General features: G+C 42.8%; 4 protein-coding genes across 6 annotated transcripts; 2 read left to right on the top strand and 2 right to left on the bottom strand.

Annotated features, from left to right (window-relative positions):
- The first annotated feature begins 574 nt into the window (after window positions 1-574).
- Window positions 575-3,358, top strand: LOC111605190 (alpha-protein kinase 1). Its single transcript, XM_023323589.2, has 3 exons — window positions 575-877; window positions 958-1,122; window positions 2,937-3,358. Exons 1-3 carry the CDS (start codon window positions 575-577, stop codon window positions 3,282-3,284), a joined length of 816 nt encoding a protein of 271 aa, XP_023179357.2. The 3' UTR covers window positions 3,285-3,358.
- Window positions 3,359-5,173: 1,815 nt separating this feature from the next.
- Window positions 5,174-6,440, bottom strand: LOC111605183 (putative uncharacterized protein DDB_G0291608). The gene is made up of 3 exons (XM_023323580.2): window positions 5,587-6,440; window positions 5,338-5,458; window positions 5,174-5,284 (listed from the first exon to the last, which is right to left on the bottom strand). The coding sequence occupies exons 1-3, from the start codon at window positions 6,327-6,329 to the stop codon at window positions 5,216-5,218; spliced, it is 933 nt and encodes a 310-aa protein (XP_023179348.2). The 5' UTR covers window positions 6,330-6,440; the 3' UTR covers window positions 5,174-5,215.
- Window positions 6,441-6,988: 548 nt separating this feature from the next.
- Window positions 6,989-10,533, top strand: LOC111605164 (peroxisomal targeting signal 2 receptor). 3 transcript variants are annotated; one of them, XM_023323550.2, is made up of 4 exons: window positions 6,989-7,037; window positions 9,355-9,453; window positions 9,510-10,265; window positions 10,374-10,533. In XM_023323550.2, the coding sequence occupies exons 2-4, from the start codon at window positions 9,362-9,364 to the stop codon at window positions 10,531-10,533; spliced, it is 1,008 nt and encodes a 335-aa protein (XP_023179318.1). In that variant the 5' UTR covers window positions 6,989-7,037; window positions 9,355-9,361. The 3 variants fall into 3 exon arrangements, with proteins under 3 accessions (XP_023179318.1, XP_023179319.1, XP_023179317.1); XM_023323551.2 differs by lacking the exon at window positions 6,989-7,037 and adding an exon at window positions 8,894-8,933; XM_023323549.2 differs by lacking the exon at window positions 6,989-7,037 and adding an exon at window positions 9,191-9,280.
- LOC111605163 (phosrestin-1) lies at window positions 7,277-8,724 on the bottom strand. Its single transcript, XM_023323548.2, has 3 exons — window positions 7,758-8,724; window positions 7,503-7,697; window positions 7,277-7,441 (listed from the first exon to the last, which is right to left on the bottom strand). Exons 1-3 carry the CDS (start codon window positions 8,611-8,613, stop codon window positions 7,287-7,289), a joined length of 1,206 nt encoding a protein of 401 aa, XP_023179316.1. The 5' UTR covers window positions 8,614-8,724; the 3' UTR covers window positions 7,277-7,286.
- Window positions 10,534-21,029: the final 10,496 nt, after the last annotated feature.

Genomic DNA, 21,029 nt, shown 5'->3' with positions numbered 1-21,029 from the left:
ATGTTAGCTAACAGCAGGCTTTCATTAGCAGCTCTCGCTGATGTTAGCCTACATGGAGGATAGCACGTAATGTTTATGAATGCAAATGAAGCAAACGAAAACTAGAGCAACCATTTTCACTAAAGCAACAATGACACACAGGTCGAGGCGAGCTCTAAAAATCAGCTGAGCAGATGCGGGGGAGAGTGGCATAGGGGTACGTACAGAGAGACAATACAGTCCATGATATAATAGCAACGGAAGTGACAACTGTGCAAGCCAACAGCTGTAGTAAATCAAAAAGAGGCTACCAACAAAACACTGCAACAACGGCCGTTAGAGAGCCGGAGAGACAGCCAACTGCCGCTCTAGCTTTGGCTCCAGCTCCGGCTGTGGCTCTGGCTGTAACTGTGACTGTGGCTTTGGCTCAGCTAATAGAGATCGTGAGACGTATTTGATATAAAAGTGCAAGTGGAGTTTGCAGTGAACGCAGTTAGTTTTGTGACTTGGAGTGGGACGTGCGCGTTGTCTATCGATCGCTAACAAAGTGGAAGTGTAGTTCAACAGCAACATCAAATAAAACACTTGTATTATAATGCAGCTATTGCTCGTGGTGGCCACGGTCGCGATTTGTGGAGTCGTTCAAGCGCAACAGGGCGTCGATCCCGCCTATTTGCGTCAGTATTACCAACAGCTGCAGCAGCAACAGCAGCAGCAGCAGCCCTCCGATGGCACGCCCATTTACGAGCAGAACTCCGAGCAGACGCAGCAATATGTGAGTTCCGGGCAGCAGATCAGGCTGAAGGATACGGTCGCCGAGCAGATACGCGCACAGCAGCAACAGCAACAGCCGCAGGGATATGTTGCGCCCGCGGTTAGAGACTATTTGCAGCCACAGGTGGGCAGAGTCTAGAGGTAACTAAATGCTGCTGCAACTCAAGTGGCTCTCTTTCTTCTACTTCTCAGTACCAGTCACAGCCCCAGCAGAGCGTCTATCGCCAGTCACAGGCAGCGCCTGCTCCAGCGCCGCGTCGCCCCAGCTATCAGGCGGCGGTCGCGCCGCAGCTTGGCAAAGGACAACTCAAGCTGCAGTCGCACCAGCAACAGCTGCAGCAGCAGCAGGCGGAGGAGGAGTACGATGATGTAAGTTGACCATAACGGGTTCGAACTCCGCTTTCGCGCACTTTCGTTTTCGTTTTCGCAGCCAACTAAACAATGTTGCCAGCCAGCAGTGCATAATTACAATTGAGGCATGAGAGAGATTTACCCATAGAGTTCATTAACCATGCAGCACAATGCGGCTCGAACTGCAGCCACTTGGCCATAGCCATGACCAAAATGTATCTCCTGGCTAACTTGTATTTATGGCCCACTCATGCGGAAGCTGCGGATGCTCGTTAGCCAAATGTATCCAATATAAAAATTCACATTAATCCCCAGCCTTAAGCCAACTTGATTTGCATAAGTGAGTTATGGCTCAAAGTGGGGCGGCAAGTCAAAGAAATAGTTGAATGGCTTCTTTCAGGTGAAAGCTGTGAAATCGAAGAAGGGCAGCCATTTACAGAATATGTTGACAGATTTGCGAAATTATGACTTGACTTTTGATTAGCTTTTACTAAGTATATATGATCTATATAGCACTTAGATCAGAGGTAGTTATTCTAAAGCACAGATGTTGCCAACTCCTAAAACTCTTCACATTAAGGTAGCAAGGAATTTAAGTGGCATATGAAATACTAGAGCAGCTCAAAAAGCTTTTAAATCTGGTTTTATATCAATTTCATTAGCAGCGAAGTGCTGTCCAGGGATGCAGTGAGGTGTCATAGGAAAGATAAATGCAATCGAGTAACATGGCATATATAAATCAGCTATCTGAGATACCAAACTTCGCTCTACTTAACTGCATTGCTGTCCATGCAATCATCTGTAGTTCAGAAAGAGATATATTAATAAAAAGGATATAGTCTATATCATAACTTAAGTAGCTCCATAAGCTGTCAGCAAGCTTAGCAATCTCGTTCTACAAAAAAGCAGAGTTAGATTAGATTAGATCAACTGACAAGTGCTGCCCAATGCATTCATTTCTAGTTTGCCAAATCTCCAAAAATGGTGTCAGACACACACACACTCACACACACCTAGAGAGAGAGAGAGAGAAAAAAATGTCAAGCTGCACGTCATGAGGCACATGCGCCGCCGCAGCTACAATCACTTTCAAATGCGAACCATATAAATAGCCAAAAGACCTAAAAGCACCCGAAACACGATCAGTTCCGAATGGACAGTGCACGCATTAGAACCGGCTGCAAGAAACAAGCTTTTTGGCCAATTGCCTTTCCAATTTTGCAGCAATTGCAATAACTTTTGGGCTGGTTTTTTTTGCTTTTGGGCCACGTCAGGCTAAGAACAATTGCTGCTGGCGAACACGCCTCTTGGCCACGTTTTGTCTTTGGCTTACCTTAACCCAGTTAGAGCTTAGCCTTATTATTTGGTAGCTTCCTCGTAAACTATGAACGCCAAAGCAACCTTGTGCATAATTTATGTATCAGTAAATATGTAATTTCATTTATCTATGGGCCGGCCCCGTTGGGCATTACGTGCAAAAAGATTTCTGGGGATTTGAGTGGCCAGTTGCATAAGCCAACATGCGATCGCTGCATGCCCCAGCGATCGGTTGCAATCGTTCGTGTCATTAAAAATATGCAAGTCGACTTCAAATTACTTTCACTTGTGCGTGTTGAGCAACTCGATCTGGGCTTGAATATTCGAGTCTGGGATACACACACTCACACACACACAGACATGCCCACACCCACACGCATGCGCAGTGAGTGTGTTGTAATTGACATAAAACTGGGTCACATTGCGCTACGCATTTCAAATGCTCGACTTTATATGCAAATAAACATACATATAAAACTGCATTTAACTCTGTATATATGTTGCTCTCTTCACAGCAAAACTCCTCGTATCAGTTCGGCTTTGATGTGAAAGACGATGAGTTCACCAACTATCAGAATCGCAAGGAAGTTCGCGATGGTTCGGTGATCAAGGGCAGCTACTCGGTGGTCGATTCGGATGGCTTCATACGCACCGTCAAGTACACAGCCGATCCCAAGGAGGGCTTCAAGGCGGAGGTCATACGTGAGCCCACTGACATTGTCGTCAAGATACCAACACCGCCACCACCAACGCAGCTGCTGCGCGCCGGTGGCCACAAGGCACCACAGGAATATGGTCATTCCAAGCAGCAGTATCAACCACAGCAGCAGCAGCAGCAGCAGCAGTACCATCAGTACCAATAGGAAAGCTGTACTCGTGTCCTTCTGAAAGTTCCGCAAGTCCATGTAGTTTGTAAAGGCGTTCATAACATTATTCACTCAACACACATCCTAAACTACGTATATACGTACGACTTTCGACTTCGACTTTCGACTTTCGACTTCGACTTTAGTTTGTAGAGCATTTGTCCATGTTTGCGTATGGCTCAAGCAATTGAAATTCCTTGCTGTACTCAATATATTTTATTGATTTTCTGATTTAGAATATTTAATTAAACATTTTTATAAAAAAAATAAAATAAAATTTAAATTATTGCGTTTGATCTTGTGCAGGAAATGGCTTGAATTACTTTTCTTTATTGATAAAAGATCTACTAAATCCAAGTTTCAAATTTATTTTTCTGCGCTTTTACAGTACCCTATATTAATATTTATATAAATCTTAAGTTTATTAACTAATTTTCTGCCAGAGCAGTTCATAGTAGTGCGATTTACAATTCGATCTTTTAACCTCTAATGCCTTCTTCTTCTTTCTATTTCTATTTTTACTACTTTTTATTTATTTATCTTTCATAAACACTTCAAATTTATTTTTTGAGCTACTATACAGAACTTTTCCAAGCCAATCTCTGCTTCGTAGTAGTCTCCATTTGCTATCGGCCCACTCCCAAAGCCTCACACTGATCACTTGATATTGTTTAAGACTTTTGTGTAAACAGAATTTGATTGCGCATAAATCAATGTGCTAACCCTTAAGGCTATGGGCAAAGAGAAGATCCAAGTCTGGTGACCATGTGACAACCCGTTCGGCCAGTTGCTGGGTGCTGACAAAGGGCAGCGTAAATGTGGAAGTTCTCACAGCGATCGTGCGTGGTCACCGAAGATGCTCGCCAGACAAAGCTTGGGCCGGTCAAACCGGTTGGCCATGTTACTCTGGGAACTGTGGAACTCACGCCACATCAATCGAGCATTTGCTCTGGCAATAGTGTCCTTTCGCAATGTCCTTGCATAAATTAGAAAGAAAACAGTGTGAGAACCATGCGAGAGCCAAGGGTTATCACTGTAGATCAAGGCGCTGATGATGACCTTATCGGCCAGAATAACCCAACTGTAACCGGTTCTGGACAGTCGCTGACTGACAGACCCGCATGGCTAGATCATCAAATGGGTTAGCTACCGTACCTGTATGCACGACTCGAGAATTGATCTTAAGCTGATCCCTAGCTGCATATTATAAGTTGGTCAGCTGTGTCTATGTGTCCTATATGCCAGACCTACAACAAATAGTAACTGGACATTGCTGGCCCGAGGCATTTGTGTCACTTTAACGGCGCCTCAAGCGAATGTAAATGCAAATGAGCTGCAACCCTTGAGGTCACCGACTTACAAGACGCTAAAACCGCCAGCAGAAGCAGAATCAACCCTCTCTTGCCAGAGATCAGAGCTGAGCCCATTTGCATATGACCCGCATTCGTCGACTGATGGACTGTCTGAGTGTCTGATCTGTTCTGTTGTAACTAAGTAACTGCAGGACATTTCGGGTCATTGCTTAGAACCAGTTCCTCTTCGAAAGGATAGTTGCTGCTGTTGACCTTTTTCCATGGGCCAGTGCTGGCGACAACGACAGAAAGTCGTGTAACCGGACTGTCCACTATTTTTTTGCTCTCGCCTAGCTGTGTGGCCCGTGAGAAAATGCTGCGAAGGCTTCCCCGGCGCTGACCTATGATAAGAATATGTTGAGGCTGCTTTCTTATGCAAATCTTTTTGCAGGACCTTTCAAATTTCACGCCAAATCATTGCCCTTAAATAAATAATACGCCAAAATTATGAAAAGTCACGATTTACTGAGCAGTTGTCAAGACAGAGATAGAAAGTGAAAGAGAGAGAGAGAGAGAGAGAGAGAGAGTGAAAGAGAAAGAGGAAGTGGCATAGAGTTAAGGCATTTGATATACAGCTCAGAGCTTGCCCTGCGCCATGTCCCAGCGATGCTCGCCATGAGCACCACGACGATCCGTCCAAATCACCTGGAAATGTGTATTTTAAAAGCTGTCGCGGATGTCTATGAAAGTCTAGTCACCTCGCCCTTGTAACGATTTGTGCCGCGTTGTGTCTCGAAACGTCGCTCGCGCGCTTTGGGATGCTCCAGCACATGGCCATGACTGCGCGCGTTGGGTCCATCAAATCTCATGAAAATATCACTAAAGTCGAATAGTTGAAGAGAGATGAGAGTTATGAGAGATAGTTATATGGGAGGTATTATAGAGTGGGAGAGAGAGGAATTCCAGGAGATGGATTCTGAGATGGATTCTGAGATGGATTCACTTACTGAAAATATTTGGTTTCCTTTGTGGGTCGTTCACTATCTGCTTTAGACTCTGCAGCCACAGCATCCGCATCCTGCTTGGACACAAAGCGACGAGAACGCTGAGCGCCCAGTTGTTGCTGCTGCTGTTGCTGCTGCTGTAGATGTTGCTGCTGTTGCTGCTGCTGTTGCAGAGCTGTTGCAGCTCGAGAGGGCACCACATGCAACACATCGCTTGTGAACAGAACCGGCGGCACATTGTACAGCTGATCCTCTAGACGTTGCTGCAGCTGTGGCTGTGCCTGTGGCTGTCGATGAGGCGCTGGCGCTGGCGCTACTGCCACGCGCTGCTGCACGGGCATGTAGTTGCCCTCGTAGCGATATTTGGCCAGCTCAGCATGTGGTGCCGCAGAACGTTGCAAGTACTGCACGCTCGGCTGTGGATAGATTGCGGGCACTGCAGTTGCTGGCTGTGGTGCAGGTGGCTGCTGTTGCTGATACTCCAAGGCCAGGGACTGATAGCTGGGCCGATAGTTGAGCAATTGGAAGTTGGGCGGCTGTAGCTGGTAGTGTGTGGCCGGTGGCGTCACATAGCCGCCCACAAAGGGCGCGGCGACATACTCCAAGCGGCGCAGACGAGGCGGTGCATCGTAGTAGTGCAGCTGCCTGTGTGGAAAGTAGTGTTGCAGCTGAGCCGGCGGCAGCAGCAGCAGCAGTTGCAACAAAGCTAGCAGAGCAGTGGGCAAATTCGCGGTTAGCAGCTCCATCTCGTAGCACGTTCGTCAAATTTGTGGCTGGATTTTGACAACAACATTGGCATTTATAGCTGGGACAGGTGGCTTGGCTTCACTTGGGGCTTGGCTACGGTCAGGCCCAATGCCGGAAGTTGACTCGTTGCTGCTGCTGCTGCTGCTGCTGCTGCTGCCCAGGAGTCAGCGGTGTGTGAAATCGATTCAACGCTGCCCCAGTCCCTCAATATCTAAATTGTGCAATGCTCGAACGATCGACAAACGTTACGTCGCATTATATAAGGTGAGCCCAGAGAGACAGACAAAGAGCCAGAGTAGACCCAAAGCTCTGGCAAATAGAGCAGCTGTCCATTAGCCATTATCAAGGTCAAAGCAACTGCTGCCTAGGCAAGTTCAAAGCTTAACTATTTAGCATATGAAAAGTTTTTGGCACTTCCTTTATAACCGTTATAACAGCCATGTCCAGGCGAAGCCTTGCTGATTGGCTGTTGGCCCAGCCCTAAGGGTTGCTTGTGCTTTGGCTGACCTATGGCACAAAGGGCTGTGTGCAACCCCCTTGTCAGCAACCCTTAAAGCCTTCCTCGTTGTGCGTCCACGGACTGCAGCTCATTCGACTTCTGAAGTTGAAAGCCTAAGCAACAGTACATCAAGAACTCCTTAGAGTCTCCTTGAGCTCCGTCTAAAGCCAATACCAAAGCCTTTCTGAATTCACGCACTGGAAGAGCCGTAAGTGTTATAGATAGCCATAAGATAATTAACATTTAATTAAAATATATAAGGACACGAGGTCGTTTCAACATTTCAACATTAAAAACTCCAGATCTACTAAAGTTTGTAGAGAATAGAGGAGAGCGCGCTACACGATACGATTATAATACAAAGATTGTGGCCTCTATGAGACTGCTGCAACAAGTTTTCAGTGCTTTCGATCGGTTATATCATTATATATATATATATATATATAGTTTAGCGGAACTAATCGGCCATGTTGACATTGTTCATGCGCATCTTGGCAAAGTCCTCGAATACAATATTATCATCGTCATCCTGGTAATAGCCCTTGACATTGCGATGCTGCTCAATGGACTTCATTTTCTTCATGGCATTCGAACGCTTCTTCTCAATAGTGCCTGAAGGAAGAGGCAAAGGGATGAGTATGAAAAGAGCTAGTGGATCGAGCTTAAGACGTACCAGGTGCCGGTTGAAGCAGCTTGAATGGCACATCCGTTTGCATCTCTCCTCCCAGCGTGCCGCAGTTCAACTTGATGCGCACCGAATACGAGATGACGATACCGCAAGCATCGCCCGTGGACTTGCCCTCCTGGACCATGGTGGAGGAGGCCAAGTTGACATCCTCGTCCTTCAAATGGCCATCCAGAGCAATGCCTGAGGAATATTCGAAATGAAATCTTGCCTAAGCAACGCATAGTCCATCCGCGCGCTCACCATGACGATCCTTGTTATTGGCTGCCAATGGAATTAGGTAGAAGGTCTTGGTTAGATTGGCGCCAGGTGTGATGGGGCAGCCCTCCTTGGTCTCCAGCTGTGCCACATGCTTGCTGAACTGCGCATTCACCATGGTGATCTCGGTGTGCTGCACAATGAAGCACTTGATGCTCTTCACAGACTTCTTGGAGTTGTTGGACACTTGCACTGTGGCAGCCACCTTCTCGCCGTGATAGTAGATCTCACGATCCAGCGTAACCTCCAGACTGATTTTGCCATTGGAGAAGGTGAAGCCCTTGCTGACCAGCGAGCTAGGCAGGCGCTGGCCACGATTCAGTGGAGCATACTGCAGCTTCTTGATTACCAGACTGACCATGCTGCGCTTGTGCTGACGATCATCCTCGGAGTCAGCGACATAGGCGCGAATGGTGTACTCCACGCCCAGTGGCTTGCCCATGTCGTCGCCCTCCTGCTGCAGCGTCACGGAGCTGGGCGAGTTGGGTGGGAAATGGAAGGTGAAGGGATGAGCATGGCTGCCCAATTTGCGCACCAGCTTCTCCTGCATCGGTGTCATTTCCATGTTGTTATTGGTCATGGGCACAATTTGCTCCCGCGACAGGATCAGCTCCTTGGAGAACTTGACGCCCATGACCTCGTCCTCTTCGCGGCCATAGCGATAGGTGGTGGCCAATTGGCCAAATACTTTACGATTCTTCAGATAGTCCGGCTCCACAACGATAACGCCATCGACGGGATCGCAGTAATCCAAGTGATCAATGAAGTCACGACGGCCCAAATAGAAGGTCACCTTGCCGTTGGGAGTTGCCTTCTTAAATACCTTCACGGAAACAACCATCTTGAACTAAGTCTATTAGATGTTAACTAAAAATATTCCTATTCTCGCGCCCGGAGCTTGAAACGTTCTGCAATTCGTCGTTTGTCGAGCAAAATGCAGAACTTGGCTACGGCCGAACCTGCTTATATACCTTTGGACTGGCCCTGCCCGTGGGGTTTCACTGCGTTCACTAAATGGATTTGCCCGTTATGCAGTCGAACAACAGCGAATAACGTTCTTTTGCGCAGTTTTCCATTCCATTCCGTTTGACCAGCCAAATTGGCTAATGTCAAGTAGCGTTCGCGCGACCTCGTGCGAGGTCAGCCAAATGTTTGTTCGACGTAAGTCTTTCAGGAGGATTAGCATTCGATTAGCTATTGACACACAGCCAGAGCTCAAGTTCGTGCGTGAAAGCCTTTTGCGTAAAACTCACGCAAGTCTCCCATAGCGAAGCCATAGAAGTTAGTGGAGCACTCGGGCAATATGTTGAGAGTAAATCAAATATCAATATATTGATTTAAATTTATTTAAAGTGCAAAGCGGAAATGTTAAAAATATTACAATTGCTTAAGTGGGCGACCAAGTCGTTTGGACTACGAGCGGGAAATCTAGAGTGGCACAGAATAGGCTGGAATAGGCCAAAAAGCTCATACATCTCCCACACTGTTCAACAAAATTGAGCTTTTTTGTAACCCAAATTTTACTTGATATAATTTATCAATAAATTATTATATTTAATCAATATATCTCTTTCGCTTTCAGCTTAGCAATGCAGACACAGAGCCACACCACAACCGATCGCCATGGCTACAGCCTGCGCTTCTCGCCTTTCGAGGCGAATCATATGCTGCTCGCTACTAGGTAGGCTCTACAGACACAGCCACTTTATAGCCCAACTAATCCACCTTTGTTTGCAGCCAATTGTACGGTCTTGCTGGTGGCGGTTCGCTCTTTCTGCTAGCCCAAAACACCACAAAGGACGCTCAGTTGAGCGTCAATGAGCAAAGTCTTACAGAGTTGTGTCGTCTGGAGTGGTCGGATGGGTTGTTCGATGTCGCCTGGTGTCCATATGCCGCTGACATAGCAGCCACTGCCTCGGGCGATGGCTCGCTACAGATTTGGTCGGGCTTGGACGTCGAGTCGGCGGTGACAGAGCAAACACCCAAACAGCCGTTGATCTGCCTGCAGGAGCACAAGAATGAGATCTACAGCCTGGATTGGGGCGAGAAATGGAATTATCACACACTCCTCTCGGCCAGCTGGGATTGTACGCTCAAGCTCTGGGATTGCAACAGGCAGAACTCCATCACGACGTTTGTGGGACACAATGATTTGATATATTGCGCAAAGTATTCGCCGCTCATTGCGAATCTCTTTGCCAGCGTAAGTACCGATGGGCATTTAAACTTATGGAATTCTCTTGATTTTACAGGTAAACCCCTGATGAGCATCGAGGCGCATGCCAGCGAGGCGCTCTCCTGCGACTGGAGCCACTTCGATCGCAACGTACTGGTGACTGGTGGATCCGATGGGCTGATACGTGGCTGGGACTTGCGTAAGATGCGCACACACATCTTCGAGCTGTATTCTGGAGAATTTGCTGTCAGACGCTTGGCCTGCTCCCCGCACTCGGCGACGGTGCTTGCATCGGCCAATTATGATTTTACAACGCGGTAAGTTGGAAGAGAAAATTGAAAGATGAAAGGATAGGCATAGCTCCTTACTTAAGAATTTATATATGAGCTCATGTTCACACATTTTCTTATTGTTGTCTCCCACAGTATTTGGGACTTGGCACTCGGCGAATCTGCACAAGAAATTAATGCTCAACACACAGAGTTTGTCTGCGGCTTGGACTGGAATCCACAGCGTGCTCATGAGCTGGCCGATTGCGGTTGGGATTCGGTTGTGAATGTCTATACGCCGCAGTGCCTGGCTTAAAGAGCTGGCACAGCCGCTTCAGATGCCTTAACGCTGCTGGCCTTACACCCAACTGGAAACGATAGCTGGAAACTGGAAACTGGCACTGGAACCGGTAAATCCAAAAACTGAACGAATGTGATAAATAGCCAAACTAAATGGTGGACAGGACGCCTGGACCTGGATAGCTGAGCTATATAAAACCCTCTAAGGAAACGGAAATGAACTGTAAATAGTTGTGATATACCTATAAAAAAAGTGTACGAAGAGGAGAGCAAACACGAAAGAACCCAAAGAGACCCAAAATTGTGCAGGTGCTTGAAATGTCAATAAAAAGCTAACAGATTATATATATATTCATATATATTATATATATGTTTTGTTTAACTAGCTGCAGGCTATAATTTGATTGTGTTTCTCTCCTTTTGGTTTGGGACTTTAACAAGAAGTTAACGGCATTCGCTTAGCTGGCAAGCAGCAGACGTTGAAGTGGCGTTGCTTCTACTTCAGCCGTGGCAAGCCAAACAAACATGCAATAAAGCGCTAATTTGCTGCAACGTTTTATTGCCTGACTGTCGGGAGGCTTCGAGCCAACTGACATTCCCAGAATTGACACAGTCAACGAGCTGCTGTGGCAAAAGGTGTGTCCACATCGCACCGTCGCACGTCGACAGCTCTGCTGATGGTGTGAAAAGGAGCCCGCAGCCAGTGCCAGTACCAGTACCAGAGCCGATGCCAATGCCCATGTCCAAAGTGTCTGCCTTTGTTAGCTGAAGATCACATTGCTCATCCTGTCATTAGGCTTGAAGTTGTGAGCTTTGGCTGCCACCTCGGGCAAATATTTGTTTTGATGCCAATTTGCGCTGATTCCTTTGGACAGCCAGCCCATCAGTCAAAGGCAGGCAACAGCTGCTGCCACTGTAATTATATAGATATATATCGAGTCAAGTGAAAATAAAGCAGATATTAATGCCTTGTTTGTGTTAATAAAAATCGCAGCTCGAAATTCTTATAATTTGGTACTGAGAAAACGAGGCAAGCTTAAGCAGCAAAAGGTTTGCTGTGTTTGTTCTGTTAATAATCGCCGCTTGCTAAATTTCTTCAAAACTGCGTGATCCTCCAAATTTCCATTACAAAACTCATTTAAGTTAATGTTTGAACCAAATAGACGTTAATTGTTGAAATAACATAGCATGTAGCTTATAGACGTCAATTGCAGAGTCTGTCAGGGTTGCCAGACAGTTTTTGCCTTAGACCGAAACTGCGCGCGTTGCATAGCAGCCAGCTTGTGCTGCGAAGCAATTAGTGTTGTATAATACCGAAATACACTGCGCGCGTATGTTGAAATTCAGTTTGACAGAGATAATTATTTGCCGTTTTTACCAAATAAAGATGTATGCTAAATATTATCCGCTAGCTTAACTTTTAGTTAACATATCATTTTATAATTTTCTAGCCTGTTCTTGACTTAATACTGCCATAATTTTGAGTTACGTACAAATTGCTTAAAATTACCCGCAGCAATTTTGCGCTAATTCCGTGCAACGAACTATAAATTAACACCGAACAAAGTTGCAACGTGCTGTGGCAGCTTACATAGTTGCAGCCTAGACATAACCTTGACTTCTTTTCGCTGCCTGTGGCGCATCGTTGTTGTTGTTGTATCCATGGGCAGACAGCTCTTGTTATAAATAACAGACGAATGCCAAATTTTTCAACACCCAGCACGCGAGTGACAGCCACACTCTAGCTCTCTCTCTCTCACACGCGCGCTGTTTCAGTCGGGTTTAGCAGCAGGTTCTGTGGCTGCACGCGCCTTGCCGCGCCTTGCAGCTCCTGCTCCAAGTGCAGCCGCAGCCTCGCTCTCAGCATCAGCATCAGCCTCAGCTTTAACAATTTAAATTGCCTCCACGAGCATTTTGATGGCGATCACGCGCCCCTTTGAAATCTTGGTACTCAATCTGCCTTTGCGGCTGCCATCGTGCGGGGCCATAAAGGATCACAGCTTTGGCCAGTTTTTACGACTGCCTGCCTTTGGTATTAATTTTGTTTTAACGTTTTGTTGTAGCTGCTGTTGTTGTTCTTGCTTTTTTTTTTTTGCCTTGGCCTGGCTTCACTTTAATCGTCACTTTTGTGCCGACAAGCGACGCGCTAAGATCGTGAGTGTGTGTGAATCATGCCCATTGGACGCTCTGGTGGTCAGCTCAACACGTGTAGCAGCTAAAAGGAGGTGCTGCTGCCGCTGTTGCACACCCCCCAACGTGCTGCACAGCTGGCGGCTATCTGAGGCATCACAGAGGACATACCGCAACTGAAGACGCCTAACTAGGATGCCAACGAAATGATCGTTTGGTCACACACAGATTTCATAGAGTGGGCGTGACTTGCAGGCAATCTTGATAAGCAGACATTTCGTTTGAAAAAAAAAACCAAAGAGAGGAGGAAGAAAAAACAACGCCGGAAATAATTGTCAAGGGCTGCGACTACTCGTCGAGCTACCTGTTTGGCATTTGAACTAATGAAGCGAGATTCTCTATTTATTATTATCCTGGCAATTAAAATGTGTTCGTGTGGAGCTGTCGGATGTAGCTACCGTTAGAGACGGACAGCGAGAGCGAGGGCATAGTGTGAATTTAATCACCTGCCTTTTTGCATAAATGCATGAGCCAACACAGGAAACTGTCAAAAGGTGTTGAATGCTTTAGTCGATTATCATGAATGTGCGGAGACAGAGACAGAAGAGAGAGAGAGAGAGAGAGAGAGAGAGAGACTTAGTCGATTTACCTACATATATATATATACATAAGCGTGATCCTGTAGCCCTAAATCTCTGTCCGTCCATTGTCCTCAGCTCTGCTCTCGCTTATGATATAATTTTGCGTAAGGTCAGCGACGAGCTACTTGGTAAGCCCTACTTCGAAAATACCCGTAGACCAGGCCAAACGCAATGTTATGCAATAGCTGGCAGGATCATAAAAATGTGAACACAGGCAGCCAGCCAGACAGACTGAGAAGCCTCTCTCGCAGAGTAATCTAGGTCCCCGGATCTAGAGTGGTCATAAAAATGGCTGCACCACTGCACCAGTTTTTCAGGGTCAAACCAAATTACCTAAAGCGCAAAAAATCACTTTTTATTTTTATTTATTTATTTATTTATTTTTCAGCTGGACCGAAGACTACATTTTTGATTTATATTTCAAATTAGAAGAAGAACTACAACAAAACAAGTTGTTTTTCATCAAAATGTTATTTACATGAGATGAGTAATGCGGCTATATTATTATGAACAGCATTCAGAGTCTTTGAACTGTTGATTGAGATTGCGAGGGCGGCTCTCTAAGAGGCGAAAATAGATTGAATATTTACAATGTTTTTCACATTTTCGATTCGTAGCGGCGACATCAACTATTCACTTCAGCAACAACTTTGAATACATTTTTAATTTTTATATGTATAATTCATATCTTTTGACTTGTTCAAAATAAATTTACAATACTTACGATATTGAGATTCACATTCTCTATATTCATATTTATTCATTTAATCTACTTTTAGTCCGCAATGCTTACGATATTCAGCTTCTACTTCACTACCAAAATATATTAAATAATCAGCATCTGCGATCTGTTTTCAGTATCTAAAAATTTATATTATATTTTCCATTGTTCGCTTCTCCATAATCTTACGCTTATCGTATACGATATTCCGTTATGACATAAAATTGAATTAATCTTTAAGCTTTGAAAATTCTATAATTATTTACTTCATATTCAGCTTTTACATAATTTTAAAACATTTACGATATTCAAATTGCAAAGCTGTCACCATAATTACGATATTCAGTACTTAAAAAGCCTTCAATCTCAGCAACTACACAAAACGTTTCGAAATCGTCGTTCTTTTTAATGTCTCTCATATACTTTTATCTATTTACCTTAAAGTCATCCTCACTTAGATTTCTTTAGATTTTCTATTGTTATTATCTCGTCTTTGATTTCGCAATTTAATGGAAATTGGAATTAATTGTCTGCTTCTGCCACCCGTTGTGACAAATGCCTGGCATTCAATTTAATGCGATTCAAGAAATTTTGGTTGGTTTCTTTGGTATGCGCATATTTCGTTGGCATTTATGGCCGTACAAATAATTGAGGGTGAAGGACGCTTTTGGCTTTGGCGTGCTCCAAGTCGTAACAGCTACAACAACCAGAACAGCAACAACAACTAGAACAATAACAACAAGAACAACAAGGTCGTCTCGCAGCCGTTTATAAATAATTCCATGCGATTTTTGCGTCTAAATAATTTGTTGGAAAAATAAAACTGTCCGTCTTCTGTTTTTTTGTTGTTTTCGAACTGATGACCAAAATACTTTAGCGGCTCGTCTCATGGCTAAAAATAGTTGGCAGCACTCCTCCACTCCCGCGCCCACTCCGCCCTCAAATGCCGTGCGCGATCCACTCACCTGCTCCACTCCCCTCCCCATACCCTACATAACATCGACTGACGTGCGCCCGATGACGCGCTTTGGCCCAACTGATTCTAAACAGGCAAACAGCATTCGGAGAGCAAGCTCCAGATCCAGATGATGACGATCGTGCGCATGGCTGGGCTGGACTGGGCGCGGCAGGGCAGGGCGGGGCAGCTAAGATTGGTAATAAACAGAGGCGCAAATAGCCAGTAAATAATAATGAGAACATTTGCGGAGCCCAAAAGATCTGGGCCCAGACAATGCCAAAAAGGCGTCAGCAGACAAACGCACAACAACAGCAGCAACAGCAACAGCAACAGTAAAATTTGTATTTCAAATATGATCTTTCGTTATGGCTGCCCGCAGGCATAAATACACATAAATGATGTTCTATGGAACGATAAGCATCGAAAATATCTTAGGGATATTAAAGGCATAACGATAGCTGAAGACGCTTTCCTTGCTTTAACTTTATTAATAGTAGAGTGAACTGCAGGTGCAAAGATTTTATTATAGTTTAATATATTAGAGCTCTAATACGAAGCCAGATACAGTCGGTCTGAAGCAAGCTTAAAGAAAAGAGAGATGAATTTCATAATCTAAAATTAACTGAAAAAGATTGTTAGACTACAATTAATAGCAATCGATAGACAGGATATATAGAAAGGTAGATTCATATATAGATAGGTAATAGATAGTTGACAGAAGAATTAATGAATTAAATAATTTAAATATGTGCAAATAGATTGATGGAGAAACTGAGGCTTAGATATATGCAAAAAATGATAGATACGTACTTAGATAGATAGATATATAGATAGAGATATGGATTGATATACAGACAGATAGATTGATAGAGAGAGATAGATAGATAAATATATAGAGAGATAGATAGACAGAAAGAAAGGCAGATAGATTGAGGCTTGAAGAGATGGAAAGAAAGATTGAAAGAGATGTATAAATAGATTAACCAACAGATAGAGAAATAAATAGAAATATAGATAGAGAGATAGATATATAGATAAATAGAATTAGAGATAGATAAAAAGGTGATAATGTGAAAGATTGAAGTAGATTTATAAGCAGGCCGATCAACATATAAGAAGATAGATAAACATAGAAAGAAATTTAGATAGAGAGATATATATTAACGGATAGATAAGTGTTCAATGCATAAGATGATCCAAAGATGAATATGTCGATCGTAGAAACACATATATACAGAAAGATACAAAAAATATATATATAATGAGTAAGATGGATAGAGCAAGACATTGCCTGATGGGTGGGAGATGGTAGGTAGATGGATGAATGAGCAAACATAAAGATGAACAGATGACAAATGAAGATATATCAACTATATGGACAGATGGACAAATACATAGTCAAATAATAATATATATATTAATACATATAAATTCATATCTATACAAAAACATATATACTCAATTACAGGTGGGCAGCTGAAATATATAGACGTATAGATAATTAGATAGCTAGCTTAACAGCTAACAGCTAACGTCAGGTGGATTCGTTTGTTGGGCAAACATTGTTAACAAACTATAAAGACCCAAATTGCTCTGCAATAAGCCCAAAAGTATTATAAAATAAAAATAAAAAGACGCGAGCGCAAAAATATTTTTCACGAAAAACAAATTCTTTTGCGGCACGTCAATGACGTCAATGCGCTTGGCGGCCGTCAACAAAATTTAAAGAAAAAAAAACTTAATACAAGAGAATATCAAAAAAAAAGAGAAAATTTAAAAAATCGGAAAAAAGAAAAGCTAAAGAAAGAAAAAAAAACAGACGCAGCCGCAGCAGAAGCCTGAAAATTCGTACGTCCAAGGCGCCTCACTTAAGTCAGACGTGGGCGTGTGTGACTTTGTGTGTGTAGGTGTGTCGTTGTGTGTGTAGGTGGACCTTTCTGCATGTGGGTGAGTGTGAACACTCTCTCTCTCTGTCTATCTCTCCACATGTTTCTCTGGTGATGACGCGTGAACTTGCCTTTGATTTGTTTTTCGCATTGCCGTTCGCAATCTGGGCAACTCAAAAGTTGGCCAAAAATAACAGAGGCGAGCATTTTGTTATTGTTTTTTGGTGGCCAGAGTAATTGTTATTGTTGGCCCCCCTTTGCGACATAGCTGTGGGTGGCTAGCCAACCGGCTGTGCCCCCAGAACAGCAGCTTCTCTGCGTTGCAAACGATTTGTGCCGCACGTGCTGACTGCTGCTGCTTCTACTTCCGCTGATCCTGCCACAAATGAGGCATCATTAGACATCTTCTACAGCTGAATCGCTCGCCATCAGCGTCCAATTTGGCAAATGCCGCCAATTGCCTGTTTGCCACTTGGCCAAAATCTCTCTTTGTCCGATTTTTTTTTTGTTTTGTTCAGGGCTTATATAGTCATAAAGGCGGCTTAAGCCTAAGTGAGTGACCACCTGTTGCCTTTGCCAGCCACACACACCTAGCAGTGTATATAGTATATAAAGAAATCGCATAAACATAAAGGTAATTGCACAGACATGCCAAAAAATTATCCAATACTCGACGTATCTGTGCCCAATGCCCAATGTTGTAAAAGCCATCGATGCTTGGCATTTATTGTGATCGTCGCTGCAAGGGAAATACAACGCCAGCTCCAGCATCCCATGCGAGCAGTCGAGCAGTCAAACAGTCGGCGCGCTGCCAAGGATAGCCACAAAAATTGCAATCACCCACCCAGACGGCCATAGCGTTACTTCAATGAGCTACAATTGGGTGGCACTGAAAAAATGTGAATATAAAGAATAAATATTTAAATATATATATAAATAAAAATATATTAATTATACATGTTAGATAAAATATATAAATGAAAAATAATACATTAATATATATTTATATATATTACATTAATATATATTAAATATTAATATATGTTAAATATATAAAGCAATATGTCGAGCGTTGTGATCTTCAGCTATAGAAAAAATCATAAAAAATGTAACAGAAGTGCTTCGAACATCACAACTTGGAATACATTTTAATTTTTTTTTATTTAAAATATTTAAATTTATTTAAATATTTACAGAACATCCATCAAAAAGAATCGAAGTCGAACAAACTTTTCTTTCCAAACTTCAGCATTAAGCTTTAGCTGTTTGGCTTGGTCTCATCATTTGCCCTTGCTTCAGATATCAAAGTATCTCAGAGGTAACTATTTTATAAACAAATATAAGCTTCAATTTACATTTTCAAAATTATTTAATATTATATTATTTAAACATATATTTACTTTGGATGTACGAACTTTAGCCAATTTATGTTAATTCAAACTAAAGCATAATAAATATATCAATTTGAACAACCTGACTTCGCTGGCTTGAACCAATTCTTTCCTGAAAGTTTTGTAAGTGCAGCAAAACAATTTGTGAATTAACAAGTATAAAACGAAATAATGAAAACCATTTTTATATTATTTTTAAAATTGATTTGTTAATTTTTATCGTTTCTGTGTAATCAAAATTTTATGGATACAAATTGCATAGCAGAAAATGTTACAGATTAATAATTTTGATGCTGTTCCAGTTGGAAGCCATTGCAGCTATTTTAAAGAGAAATTATAAAATAATAAAATTGAATACAGCTTAAGAGTGCAGAAGCAGTGCTTTGTATAGATCCCCTCTGCAAATCCCCACAACTTATCTCCCAGCAGAACTGCTTAATCAAGCTCATAAGCTCTACCCGCTCAGCTGTAGCGTGACAATCCCCAAATAAAAGTGATTGTGCAGCCACCAAAAAATACGAAAAAAATACATAAAAATAAAATAAAAGAGAAATATCATATAGGCCTATATAAGCATACATATATATATATATATATATATATATATATATATATATATATATATATATATATATGTATATATATATATATTAAGCAATGCAAGTTAGTTAATTTCGGCGACTTTTCAGCTGCTGCGCTTATGGGCTGTCTGTTTACATGGGACGCCTCCAACGTAGCAGCCTCCTTCGACTGTCTGTCCATCCAGCCAGCTGTCTGTCCGCCTGCCCGTCCCTCTGTCTGTGACATATGCGAAATTCATTGTCGCGTGTTGTGTCCAAAGGCAACGACTTGTTGGCCAACCTTGACTGCGCGCTGCCCGCTCCTTTTTATCTGGCAATTCATCTGTGTGTGAGAAAGAGAGAGGGAGCAAGAGATCGACAGAGACAGAGACAGGTGCTTTCATACAGCGATCGTCCGCTGATCGAGGCAGCCAGCCAAGTGTGCCTTATCGTGGACATTATGAGGCCGACATTATCTGACTTCGCTGATCGCATTTTAAGCGCTGTTCGCATTGAAAAATTGCCAATTGGCAAGCAACAAAAAAAACGAGAGAGAGAAACAAAAGCTTGAGCCTCTTAAACGATCGCTTAACTACTGTTAAGCCGCGCTTCGGGCTGCAAACTGGGATGCGTTAATCCTGTGCGAAGGTTAAACGCCATTTCGTGCATAAGTGCAATTAGTGTAAAGTATTATATACATATATATCTGCACTATATAGAAGTATATATATGAGTGTGTGTGTGTAGCGATCTGCTCTGCATGTCAACGTCAGCTGAGGCCACGCGTCGCATCGCATCGTCAGCTTGACGCACGTTTCCGCTCCACGTTCCTACGTTCAAGTTAATGAGTGCGCCTCATGTGCCCATGTGACTGAAAGAATTCATAAAGATCTTCAACCGTCGACGCCTCCGCACGCATTTCATTTGTTTCTCATTTTTGATATGCGTTCGCGACATTTAAAGAGAGTATATTAGTTGTATGAAATGTTGATCAGAAATTTGCTAAACACTTGACATGTTTTTGCTATATTTATGGTCTTTGGTAGGCATGCTCTAGAAATTTATTCTACTTAGTCTTATGTAGCCTGATCTCATTGTGTTGGAACCCACGGCCATGGGGGCATATGAAGAAACTTTGTAGATCTTACGGTTGGCTAATGATAATGGCTCAAAATTTGAAGACTTTCTTACTAATGAAATTCTCTATATTCTAAGCAAGAATTATATAAATAAGATCAATGGGGCGTGTCATACTAGTTTCATAGCTGACTTAAGATTAATAAAATGCGATAGATCGTAGCCTATTGAGAGCGTGGCAAATCAAAGAAAACTTTAAGTTCCTTAAGAATGAGGTTAGACTGAGGTTTGCTTGAGTCTCAAAGCTCTCTAATGAAGCCACTTTAAGTTTTATGAAACGCTAATCGACATCTGAAAGATTTCATATTATCAATTTACCTATTTTTGTATAGCTTAAACGAGTATTGTGCAGTCGCTAGCACCCGATTGCAGCTTTCCTACTCATTTCTTTTGGCCTTTTTGTATGTATGTGGAATCTGGTAGTAGTGCCGTCGTCTCGCATTCATTGAGCAAATTTTAACCAATTCACATAACACAGACACACACACACACACAGTGCACTCGGTTAATCAATGGGCAAGCAAAAGAAATTAGCGACTACGACTACGCCAATAATTGACGTCAGTGTTGAGGAGCTTCTGGGAAGAAGCACACACATATATGTGCGAACACACACATGCATATATATATATATATATATGCCTATACTATAAGCAAACCCATTCGCATCTAATTTGTTTTTTTTTTTTATTTTGCGGGCTAGAAACGTGACCAAATATGGGAAGCGAACGCAGCGGAAATGGATTTCGTAGTAGAAATTTCGCACATTCGGAGAAAACGTTTGCCGGAATGAAGGCAAATAAATCTTCCTTTTGGGCTGAATGGCGATTATATAACTAGCCTCAAGCTCGAACTGGTTTCCTATAGTAGACATCAAGTCGAAAGAGCTCACTATTTTGTCATATTTTATATGGCTAATTAGGCTTTTAAGGCAGTCCATGAATATGTGATTAGACTAAATATGATTAGGCAATTCATACAGAAGTTTATGCCTTATTTATACAATATTATGAATATTCTTTTTGCATAGTAAATATATTTAAACTTTTTTCTGTCAATCGAATATTTAAAATACAAAATACTTAAAT

Source organism: Drosophila hydei, unplaced genomic scaffold (genome assembly GCF_003285905.1).
Source record: "Drosophila hydei strain 15085-1641.00,03,60 unplaced genomic scaffold, DhydRS2 tig00008135-arrow-pilon, whole genome shotgun sequence".
Classification (NCBI taxonomy): Eukaryota; Metazoa; Arthropoda; class Insecta; order Diptera; family Drosophilidae; genus Drosophila; species Drosophila hydei.
Note: the sequence above shows the minus strand (reverse complement) of the source record. Positions and strands in the feature narration are given on the sequence as shown.

Bases quoted from the DNA above. Each gene is read 5' to 3' on its own strand.
- LOC111605190 (XM_023323589.2), top strand. From the start codon at position 575: ATGCAGCTATTGCTCGTGGTGGCCACGGTCGCGATTTGTGGAGTCGTT. The intron at 878-957 runs GTGGGCAGAGTC...TACCAGTCACAG, and splicing joins GAGACTATTTGCAGCCACAG to CCCCAGCAGAGCGTCTATCG. The intron at 1,123-2,936 runs GTAAGTTGACCA...CTCTCTTCACAG, and splicing joins CGGAGGAGGAGTACGATGAT to CAAAACTCCTCGTATCAGTT.
- LOC111605183 (XM_023323580.2), bottom strand. From the start codon at position 6,329: ATGGAGCTGCTAACCGCGAATTTGCCCACTGCTCTGCTAGCTTTGTTG. The intron at 5,459-5,586 runs GTAAGTGAATCC...ATTCGACTTTAG, and splicing joins AAGGAAACCAAATATTTTCA to TGATATTTTCATGAGATTTG. The intron at 5,285-5,337 runs GTGACTAGACTT...ACACATTTCCAG, and splicing joins CAAATCGTTACAAGGGCGAG to GTGATTTGGACGGATCGTCG.
- LOC111605164 (XM_023323550.2), top strand. From the start codon at position 9,362: ATGCAGACACAGAGCCACACCACAACCGATCGCCATGGCTACAGCCTG. The intron at 9,454-9,509 runs GTAGGCTCTACA...CTTTGTTTGCAG, and splicing joins CATATGCTGCTCGCTACTAG to CCAATTGTACGGTCTTGCTG. The intron at 10,266-10,373 runs GTAAGTTGGAAG...TGTCTCCCACAG, and splicing joins AATTATGATTTTACAACGCG to TATTTGGGACTTGGCACTCG.
- LOC111605163 (XM_023323548.2), bottom strand. From the start codon at position 8,613: ATGGTTGTTTCCGTGAAGGTATTTAAGAAGGCAACTCCCAACGGCAAG. The intron at 7,698-7,757 runs GTGAGCGCGCGG...AATATTCCTCAG, and splicing joins CAATAACAAGGATCGTCATG to GCATTGCTCTGGATGGCCAT. The intron at 7,442-7,502 runs GTACGTCTTAAG...CTCTTCCTTCAG, and splicing joins GCTGCTTCAACCGGCACCTG to GCACTATTGAGAAGAAGCGT.